Consider the following 12,299-nt stretch of genomic DNA (forward strand, 5'->3'; position numbering starts at 1 on the left):
TACACTGCCTGGCTGGCCAACATACTGTACTGTACACTGCCTGGCTGGCTGGTCAACATAATATACTGTACACTGCCTGCCTGGCTGGTCAACATACTGTACTGTACACTGCCTGGCTGGCTGGTCAACATACGGTACCCTACACTGCCTGCTGGCTGGTCAACATACTGTACTGTACACTGCCTGGCTGGTCAACATACTGTACTGTACACTGCCTGGCTGGCTGGTCAACATACGGTACCCTACACTGCCTGCTGGCTGGTCAACATACTGTACTGTACACTGCCTGGCTGGTCAACATACTATACTGTACACTGCCTGGCTGGCTGGTCAACATACTGTACTGTACACTGCCTGGCTGGTCAACATACTATACTGTACACTGCCTGCCTGGCTGGTCAACATACTGTACTGTACACTGCCTGGCTGGCTGGTCAACATACTGTACTGTACACTGCCTGCCTGGCTGGTCAACATACTATACTGTACACTGCCTGCCTGGCTGGTCAACATACTGTACTGTACACTGCCTGGCTGGCTGGTCAACATACTATACTGTACACTGCCTGGCTGGTCAACATACTATACTGTACACTGCCTGCCTGGCTGGTCAACATACTATACTGTACACTGCCTGCCTGGCTGGTCAACATACTGTACTGTACACTGCCTGGCTGGCTGGTCAACATACTGTACTGTACACTGCCTGCCTGTCTGGTCAACATACTATACTGTACACTGCCTGCCTGGCTGGTCAACATACTGTACTGTACACTGCCTGGCTGGCTGGTCAACATACTGTACTGTACACTGCCTGGCTGGTCAACATACTATACTGTACACTGCCTGCCTGGCTGGTCAACATACTGTACTGTACACTGCCTGGCTGGCTGGTCAACATACTGTACTGTACACTGCCTGCCTGGCTGGTCAACATACTATACTGTACACTGCCTGCCTGGCTGGTCAACATACTGTACTGTACACTGCCTGGCTGGCTGGTCAACATACTATACTGTACACTGCCTGGCTGGTCAACATACTATACTGTACACTGCCTGCCTGGCTGGTCAACATACTATACTGTACACTGCCTGCCTGGCTGGTCAACATACTATACTGTACACTGCCTGCCTGGCTGGTCAACATACTATACTGTACACTGCCTGGCTGGCTGGTCAACATACTGTACTGTACACTGCCTGGCTGGCTGGTCAACATACTATACTGTACACTGCCTGCCTGGCTGGTCAACATACTATACTGTACACTGCCTGCCTGGCTGGTCAACATACTGTACTGTACACTCCCTGGCTGGCTGGTCAACATACTATAAAGTACACTGCCTGGCTGGCAGGTCAACATGCTGTACTGTACACTGCCTGGCTGGCTGGCTGGTCAACATACTGTACTGTACACTGCCTGGCTGGCTGGCTGGTCAACATACTATACTGTACACTGCCTGGCTGGCTGGCTGGTCAACATACTGTACTGTACACTGCCTGGCTGGCCAACATACTATACTGTACACTGCCTGGCTAACATACTATACTGTACACTGCCTGGCTGGCCAACATACTGTACTGTACACTGCCTGGCTGGTCAACATACTATACTGTACACTGCCTGGCTGGCTGGTCAACATACTATACTGTACACTGCCTGGCTGGCCAACATACTGTACTGTACACTGCCTGGCTGGCCAACATACTATACTGTACACTGCCTGGCTGGCCAACATACTGTACTGTACACTGCCTGGCTGGCCAACATACTGTACTGTACACTGCCTGGCTGGCCAACATACTATACTGTACACTGCCTGGCTGGCCAACATACTATACTGTACACTGCCTGGCTGGCCAACATACTGTACTGTACACTGCCTGGCTGGTCAACATACTGTACTGTACACTGCCTGGCTGGCCAACATACTATACTGTACACTGCCTGGCTGGCCAACATACTATACTGTACACTGCCTGGCTGGCCAACATACTGTACTGTACACTGCCTGGCTGGTCAACATACTGTACTGTACACTGCCTGGCTGGTCAACATACTATACTGTACACTGCCTGGCTGGCCAACATACTATACTGTACACTGCCTGGCTGGCCAACATACGGTACTGTATACTGCCTGGCTGGCTGGCCAACATACTATACTGTACACTGCCTGGCTGGCCAACATACTGTACTGTACACTGCCTGGCTGGCTGGTCAACATACTGTACTGTACACTGCCTGGCTGGCTGGTCAACATACTATACTGTACACTGCCTGGCTGGCTGGTCAACATACTGTACTGTACACTGCCTGGCTGGCTGGTCAACATACTATACTGTACACTGCCTGGCTGGCCAACATACTGTACTGTACACTGCCTGGCTGGCTGGCTGGCTGGTCAACATACTATACTGTACACTGCCTGGCTGGCTAGTCAACATACTATACTGTACACTGCCTGGCTGGCTGGCTGGTCAACATACGATACTGTACACTGCCTGCCTGGCTGGCTGGTCAACATACTATACTGTACACTGCCTGGCTGGCTGGCTGGTCAACATACTGTACTGTACACTGCCTGGCTGGCTGGCTGGTCAACATACTATACTGTACACTGCCTGGCTGGCTGGCTGGCCAACATACTATACTGTACACTGCCTGGCTGGCTGGCTGGTCAACATGCTGTACTGTACACTGCCTGGCTGGCTGGCTGGCCAACATACTATACTGTACACTGCCTGGCTGGCTGGCTGGTCAACATGCTGTACTGTACACTGCCTGGCTGGCTGGCTGGTCAACATGCTGTACTGTACACTGCCTGGCTGGCTGGCCAACATACTATACTGTACACTGCCTGGCTGGCTGGCTGGTCAACATGCTGTACTGTACACTGCCTGGCTGGCTGGCTGGCCAACATACTGTACTGTACACCGCCTGGCTGGCCAACATACTATACTGTACACCGCCTGGCTGGCCAACATACTATACTGTACACTGCCTGGCTGGCTGGCCAACATACTATACTGTACACTGCCTGGCTGGCTGGCCAACATACTATACTGTACACTGCCTGGCTGGCTGGCTGGTCAACATGCTGTACTGTACACTGCCTGGCTGGCTGGCCAACATACTGTACTGTACACTGCCTGGCTGGCTGGTCAACATACTATACTGTACACTGCCTGGCTGGCTGGTCAACATACTATACTGTACACTGCCTGGCTGGCCAACATACTGTACTGTACACTGCCTGGCTGGCTGGCTGGTCAACATGCTGTACTGTACACTGCCTGGCTGGCTGGTCAACATACTATACTGTACACTGCCTGCCTGGCTGGTCAACATGCTGTACTGTACACTGCCTGGCTGGCTGGCTGGTCAACATACTGTACTGTACACTGCCTGGCTGGCTGGTCAACATACTATACTGTACACTGCCTGGCTGGCCAACATACTGTACTGTACACTGGCTGGCTGGCTGGTCAACATACTATACTGTACACTGCCTGGCTGGCTGGTCAACATACTATACTGTACACTGCCTGGCTGGCCAACATACTGTACTGTACACTGCCTGGCTGGCTGGTCAACATACTATACTGTACACTGCCTGGCTGGCCAACATACTGTACTGTACACTGCCTGGCTGGCTGGTCAACATACTGTACTGTACACTGCCTGGCTGGCTGGTCAACATACTATACTGTACACTGCCTGGCTGGCCAACATACTGTACTGTACACTGCCTGGCTGGCTGGTCAACATACTATACTGTACACTGCCTGGCTGGCCAACATACTGTACTGTACACTGGCTGGCTGGCTGGCCAACATACTGTACTGTACACTGGCTGGCTGGCTGGTCAACATACTATACTATACACTGCCTGGCTGGTCAACATACTGTACACTGCCTGGCTGGCTGGCCAACATACTGTACTGTACACTGCCTGCCTGCCTGGCTGGCCAACATACTGTACTGTACACTGCCTGGCTGGTCAACATACTGTACACTGCCTGGCTGGCTGGCCAACATACTATACTGTACACTGCCTGGCTGGCCAACATACTGTACTGTACACTGCCTGGCTGGCCAACATACTGTACTGTACACTGCCTGGCTGGCTGGTCAACATACTATACTGTACACTGCCTGGCTGGCCAACATACTGTACTGTTCACTGCCTGGCTGGCTGGTCAACATACTGTACTGTACACTGCCTGCCTGGCTGGTCAACATACTGTACTGTACACTGCCTGGCTGGCCAACATACTGTACTGTACACTGCCTGGCTGGCCAACATACTGTACTGTACACTGCCTGGCTGGCTGGCCAACATACTGTACTGTACACTGCCTGGCTGGCCAACATACGGTACTGTACACTGCCTGCCTGGCTGGTCAACATACTATACTGTACACTGCCTGGCTGGCCAACATACTGTACTGTACACTGCCTGGCTGGCTGGCCAACATACTATACTGTACACTGCCTGGCTGGCCAACATACTGTACTGTACACTGCCTGGCTGGCTGGTCAACATACTGTACTGTACACTGCCTGGCTGGCTGGCCAACATACTGTACTGTACACTGCCTGGCTGGCTGGCTGGCCAACATACTATACTGTACACTGCCTGGCTGGCTGGCTGGCTGGCCAACATACTATACTGTACACTGCCTGGCTGGCCAACATACTGTACTGTACACTGCCTGGCTGGCTGGCTGGTCAACATGCTGTACTGTACACTGCCTGGCTGGCTGGCTGGTCAACATGCTGTACTGTACACTGCCTGGCTGGCTGGCTTGCCAACATACTGTACTGTACACTGCCTGGCTGGCCAACATACTGTCCTGTACACTGCCTGGCTGGCCAACATACTATACTGTACACTGCCTGGCTGGCCAACATACTGTACTGCACACTGCCTGGCTGGCTGGCCAACATACTATACTGTACACTGCCTGGCTGGCCAACATACTGTACTGTACACTGCCTGCCTGGCTGTTCAACATGCTGTACTGTACACTGCCTGGCTGGCTGGCTGGTCAACATACTGTACTGTACACTGCCTGGCTGGCTGGCTGGTCAACATACTGTACTGTACACTGCCTGGCTGGCTGGTCAACATACTATACTGTACACTGCCTGCCTGGCTGGTCAACATGCTGTACTGTACACTGCCTGGCTGGCTGGCTGGTCAACATACTGTACTGTACACTGCCTGGCTGGCTGGTCAACATACTATACTGTACACTGCCTGGCTGGCCAACATACTGTACTGTACACTGCCTGGCTGGCTGGTCAACATACTGTACTGTACACTGCCTGCCTGGATGGTCAACATACTGTACTGTACACTGCCTGCCTGGCTGGTCAACATACTATACTGTACACTGCCTGGCTGGCCAACATACTGTACTGTACACTGCCTGGCTGGCTGGCCAACATACTGTACTGTACACTGCCTGGCTGGCCAACATACTATACTGTACACTGCCTGGCTGGCTGGTCAACATACTATACTGTACACTGCCTGGCTGGCTGGTCAACATACTATACTGTACACTGCCTGGCTGGCCAACATACTATACTGTACACTGCCTGGCTGGCCAACATACTGTACTGTACACTGCCTGGCTGGCTGGTCAACATGCTGTACTGTACACTGCCTGGCTGGCTGGCTGGTCAACATACTGTACTGTACACTGCCTGGCTGGCTGGCTGGTCAACATACTGTACTGTACACTGCCTGGCTGGCTGGTCAACATACTATACTGTACACTGCCTGCCTGGCTGGTCAACATGCTGTACTGTACACTGCCTGGCTGGCTGGCTGGTCAACATACTGTACTGTACACTGCCTGGCTGGCTGGTCAACATACTATACTGTACCCTGCCTGGCTGGCCAACATACTGTACTGTACACTGCCTGGCTGGCTGGTCAACATACTGTACTGTACACTGCCTGCCTGGATGGTCAACATACTGTACTGTACACTGCCTGGCTGGCTGGCCAACATACTATACTGTACACTGCCTGCCTGGCTGGTCAACATGCTGTACTGTACACTGCCTGGCTGGCTGGCTGGTCAACATACTGTACTGTACACTGCCTGGCTGGCTGGTCAACATACTATACTGTACACTGCCTGGCTGGCCAACATACTGTACTGTACACTGGCTGGCTGGCTGGTCAACATACTATACTGTACACTGCCTGGCTGGCTGGTCAACATACTATACTGTACACTGCCTGGCTGGCCAACATACTGTACTGTACACTGCCTGGCTGGCTGGTCAACATACTATACTGTACACTGCCTGGCTGGCCAACATACTGTACTGTACACTGCCTGGCTGGCTGGTCAACATACTGTACTGTACACTGCCTGGCTGGCTGGTCAACATACTATACTGTACACTGCCTGGCTGGCCAACATACTGTACTGTACACTGCCTGGCTGGCTGGTCAACATACTATACTGTACACTGCCTGGCTGGCCAACATACTGTACTGTACACTGCCTGCCTGGATGGTCAACATACTGTACTGTACACTGCCTGGCTGGCCAACATACTGTACTGTACACTGCCTGGCTGGCTGGTCAACATACTGTACTGTACACTGCCTGCCTGGATGGTCAACATACTGTACTGTACACTGCCTGGCTGGCTGGTCAACATACTGTACTGTACACTGCCTGCCTGGATGGTCAACATACTGTACTGTACACTGCCTGGCTGGCTGGTCAACATACTGTACTGTACACTGCCTGCCTGGATGGTCAACATACTGTACTGTACACTGCCTGGCTGGCCAACATACTATACTGTACACTGTCTGGCTGGTCAACATACTATACTGTACACTGCCTGGCTGGCCAACATACTGTACTGTACACTGCCTGGCTGGCTGGCCAACATACTGTACTGTACACTGCCTGGCTGGCCAACATACTGTACTGTACACTGCCTGGCTGGCTGGTCAACATACTATACTGTACACTGCCTGGCTGGCTGGTCAACATACTATACTGTACACTGCCTGGCTGGCCAACATACTGTACTGTACACTGCCTGGCTGGCCAACATACTATACTGTACACTGCCTGGCTGGCCAACATACTGTACTGTACACTGCCTGGCTGGCTGGTCAACATACTATACTGTACACTGCCTGGCTGGCTGGCTGGCCAACATACTATACTGTACACTGCCTGGCTGGCCAACATACTGTACTGTACACTGCCTGGCTGGCCAACATACTATACTGTACACTGCCTGGCTGGCCAACATACTATACTGTACACTGCCTGGCTGGCTGGTCAACATGCTGTACTGTACACTGCCTGGCTGGCTGGCTGGCCAACATACTATACTGTACACTGCCTGGCTGGCTGGCCAACATACTATACTGTACACTGCCTGGCTGGCCAACATACTGTACTGTACACTGCCTGGCTGGCCAACATACTATACTGTAAACTGCCTGGCTGGCCAACATACAATACTGTACACTGCCTGGCTGGCCAACATACTGTACTGTACACTGCCTGGCTGGCTGGCCAACATACTATACTGTACACTGCCTGGCTGGCCAACATACTGTACTGTACACTGCCTGGCTGGCTGGCCAACATACTATACTGTACACTGCCTGGCTGGCTGGCCAACATACTATACTGTACACTGCCTGGCTGGCCAACATACTATACTGTACACTGCCTGGCTGGCTGGTCAACATACTGTACTGTACAGTGCATGGCTGGCCAACATACTGTACTGTACACTGCCTGGCTGGCTGGCTGGCTGGTCAACATACTATACTGTACACTGCCTGCCTGGCTGGCTGGCTGGTCAACATACTGTACTGTACACTGCCTGGCTGTCTGGCTGGTCAACATACTGTACTGTACACTTCCTGGCTGGCTGGCTGGTCAACATACTATACTGCACACTGCCTGGCTGGCTGGCTGGCCAACATACTATACTGTAAACTGCCTGGCTGGCCAACATACTATACTGTACACTGCCTGGCTGGCTGGCCAACATACTATACTGTACACTGCCTGGCTGGCCAACATACTATACTCTACACTGCCTGGCTGGCTGGCTGGTCAACATGCTGTACTGTACACTGCCTGGCTGGCTGGCTGGCCAACATACTATACTGTACACTGCCTGGCTGGCTGGCTGGCCAACATACTATACTGTACACTGCCTGGCTGGCTGGTCAACATACTATACTGTACACTGCCTGGCTGGCTGGTCAACATACTGTACTCTACACTGCCTGCCTGGCTGGCCAACATACTGTCCTGTACACTGCCTGGGTGGAAAAACCCTAGAAGGAAAGTCTGCTCAGTCAGTGTTATTGTTGGGAAATTTTGGAAATATGGGAAGAAAGGAGATACTTGAGGAGAAGTGATGGATAGTAGTATGGCGGGGGACTGATAGTGAGGGAGGGCAGAGGGAGAGAGTTAGAGAGTCACACATCATCTAACCAGACACATATGTGACTGAGAACACACACACACAGCCCAGCACACACATTCTAATGTATAATTTGTGTGTGTGTGTGTGTGTGTGTGTGTGTGTGTGTGTGTGTGTGTGTGTGTGTGTGTGTGTGTGTGTGTGTGTGTGGTGTTTGCCTGTGTGTGTGTGTGTGTGTGTGTGTGTGTGTGTGTGTGTGTGTGTGTGTGTGTGTGTGTGTGTGTATACCAGAGGGGGCTTGTGGGAGGAGATATAGGTGGACGGGCTCTTTGTAATGCCTGGAATGGAATCAGTGGAATGGTACCAAACACATCAAATACATGGAAAGATTGACTCTGTTCCAATGATTCTATTCCAGCCACTACAATGAGCCCGTTCTCCTAAAGCTCATTCCACCAGCCTCCTCTGGTGTATGTGTGCGTGCGTGCGTGCTTGACTCTGCTTGTTGTGATTCCCAGAAGGGGAGTATATGATTTGAGGGGAATACCAGGCAGCAGTGCAAAGGAAGTGTAGAGTCACCCCATCTGCTGCTGTTTCAGTTACTGATACATATACACCTCTCCTCTCTCTCTCTTCCCCTCTCTTTATTTCCCAATCATTCCCTTTCTCCTCCCTCTGTCTCCCAACTCTCTCTCATCTCTCTCTCTCGCTCCCTGTCCTTGCTCCAATGACTTCTCTCTGGACTCAAGACCCACACTATGACCTGAGCAGGAGGCAACTGAAGTGGCTGAGAACCGGTCAAAGTTTTGGGGCTAAGAGAGGGCCTGGACGACCCAGGAAGAACCCTCTAGCCTCCCCTTTGGTCTCCCCCTTCCTCTCTCCTACAAGCCAACCAAACTCTCCAACTGAGACGGACGACCAGAACAGAGACAGAAACAGAGGAAGAGGAGGAGGAGATTCAGTACAAGAGGTGATTGAAGCTGTGATTCAGAGCCAGAGGAGGAGAAGACGGAAGAGGAGGCACATTGAGAAAGAGGAGGTTGAGCATCCATCCTGTCTCCAAAGGTAAACCATCAGAACTCACCCTTATCCCAACTGACCCAGCGAGTGCCCTCGCAGATGGTCGCAAAGTTTAACGCAACAACATTTCACTCCCACAGCGATCAAAGCATTACTGAGAAAGTCTAGAAAATGCATGCTATTTTACATACTCTGCAACTAGCTGCTAGATGTGCCCTGAAGACTTAATACTTCACACAGACAACGTATATTAACACATGGTTGACAGCACTGTGTGCTAAGCCAGTGCCCTTTCTCTCTATCCTATCTCTCGCTCTCTCACTTTATTCCTTCCTCTTAGTTCTGGTGAAGGTGAGCCAGTCACCCACACCCCCTCCATATGCACAGGCCAATCAGAGCTAACCCAAACTCCATCCCTAACCCCGGCCAGCCAATCAGATAAGGGAGCTGACCAGCTGCCTAGGAAGAGGTTTCAGAGAGCGGGGCTCTACTCAGATGACTACAAAACTACAGAGTGAGTTATCATGCACCTGTTCATACAAACTAACTTCACATACTCTGAATTGATTTCACAAATGGTGTGTATTCTATTAATTTAATTGTGTAAATGTGTCTCTTCCCCAGTCCCTCTCAGAACCAACTGAACAGAGAGAGACTGGAATATACACCAGGACTACAAGACTACAGCCTCCTGCCTGCTCCCATACATGTTGGTGAGTGAGTTTTTATTTATTTTATTTAACCAGGTAGGCCAGTTGAGAACGGTAGGGTAGCCTAGTGGTTAGAGCGCTAGACTAGTAACCGGAAGGTTGCAAGTTCAAACCTCCGAGCCGACAAGGTACAAATCTGTCGTTCTGCCCCTGAACAGGCAGTTATTAACCCACTGTTCCTAGGCCGTCATTGAAAATAAGAATTTGTTCTTAACTGACTTGCCTGGTTAAATAAAGGTAAAATAAATAAAAAAATAAAACAACTGCGACCTGGCCATGATAAAGCAAAGCAGTGCAACACAGACAACAACACAGAGTTACACATGGGATAAACAAGCGTACAGTCAATAACACAATAGAAAGAAAGTCTATATACAGTGTGTGCAAATGGCGTGAGGAGGTAAGGCAATAAATAGGCCATAGTAGCGAAGTAATTACAATTTAGCAAATTAACACTGGAGTGATAGATGTGCAGATGATGATGTGCAAGTAGAAATACTGGTGTGCAAAAGGGCAAAAAAAGTAAATTAAAACAATTTGGGGATGAGGTAGGAGGTTAGATGGGCTGTTTACAGCTGCAGCGATCGGTAAGCTGCTAAGATAGCTGATGTTTAAGTTAGTGAGGGAAATATAAGTCTCCAAATTAAGCGATTTTTGCAATTCGTTCCAGTCATTGGCAGCAGACAACTGGAAGGAAAGGTGGCCAAAGGGGGTGTTGGCTTTGGGGATAACCAGTGAGATATACCTGCTGGAGCGCGTGCTACGGGTGGGTGCTGCAATGGTGACCAGTGAGCTGAGATAAGGTGGTACTTTAACTAGCATAGACTTATAAATGACCTGGAGCCAATGGGTTTGGCGACGAATATGTAGCGAGGGCCAGCCGACGAGAGCATACAGGTCGCAGTGGTGGGTGGTATATGGGGCTTTGGTGACAAAACGGATGGCACTGTGATAGACTGCATCCAGTTTGCTGAGTAGAGTGTTGGAGGTTAATTTGTAAATGACATCACCGAAGTCAAGGATCAGTAGAATAGTCAGTTTTACGAGGGTATGTTTGGCAGCGTGAGTGAAGGATGCTTTGTTACGAAATAGGAAGCCGATTCTGGATTTAATTTAGGATTGGAGATGTTTAATGTGAGTCTGGAAGGAGAGTTTACAGTCTATCCAGACACCTAAGTATTTGTAGTTGTCCAAATCAAATCAAATCAAATTTATTTATATAGCCCTTCGTACATCAGCTGATATCTCAAAGTGCTGTACAGAAACCCAGCCTAAAACCCCAAACAGCAAACAATGCAGGTGTAAAAGCACGGTGGCTAGGAAAAACTCCCTAGAAAGGCCAAAACCTAGGAAGAAACCTAGAGAGGAACCGGGCTATGTGGGGTGGCCAGTCCTCTTCTGGCTGTGCCGGGTAGAGATTATAACAGAACATGACCAAGATGTTCAAATGTTCATAAATGACCAGCATGGTCGAATAATAATAAGGCAGAACAGTTGAAACTGGAGCAGCAGCACAGTCAGGTGGACTGGGGACAGCAAGGAGCCATCATGTCAGGTAGTCCTGGGGCACGGTCCTAGGGCTCAGGTCCTCCGAGAGAGAGAAAGAAAGAGAGAATTAGAGAGAGCATATGTGGGGTGGCCAGTCCTCTTCTGGCTGTGCCGGGTGGAGATTATAACAGAACGTGGCCAAGATGTTCAAATGTTCATAAATGACCAGCATGGTTGAATAATAGTAAGGCAGAACAGTTGAAACTGGAGCAGGAGCATGGCCAGGTGGACTGGGGACAGCAAGGAGTCCTCATGTCAGGTAGTCCTGGGACATGGTCCTAGGGCCCAGGCCAGTTGAAACTGGAGCAGCAGCATGGCCAGGTGGACTGGGGACAGCAAGGAGTCATCATGTCAGGTAGTCCTGGGGCATGGTCCTAGGGCTCAGGTCCTCCGAGAGAGAGAAAGAAAGAGAGAAGGAGAGAATTAGAGAACGCACACTTAGATTCACACAGGACACCGAATAGGACAGGAGAAGTACTCCAGATATAACAAACTGACCCTAGCCCCCCGACACATAAACTACTGCAGCATAAATACTGGAGGCTGAGACAGGAGGGGTCAGGAGACACTGTGGCCC

General features: G+C 50.7%; 1 protein-coding gene across 1 annotated transcript in view; it reads left to right on the forward strand.

Moving 5' to 3' along the window:
* LOC118379684 (histone-lysine N-methyltransferase ASH1L-like) overlaps positions 1–12,299 on the forward strand; it is a 43,617-nt gene that overhangs the window by 25,417 nt on the left and 5,901 nt on the right. The window contains 3 exon segments of the mRNA XM_052495202.1: positions 9,194–9,509; positions 9,805–9,978; positions 10,089–10,177. Coding sequence (XP_052351162.1) covers positions 9,194–9,509; positions 9,805–9,978; positions 10,089–10,177 — 579 coding nt within the window.

The sequence above is a fragment of the Oncorhynchus keta genome, chromosome 34 (assembly GCF_023373465.1).
Source record: "Oncorhynchus keta strain PuntledgeMale-10-30-2019 chromosome 34, Oket_V2, whole genome shotgun sequence".
Lineage (NCBI taxonomy): Eukaryota > Metazoa > Chordata > Actinopteri > Salmoniformes > Salmonidae > Oncorhynchus > Oncorhynchus keta.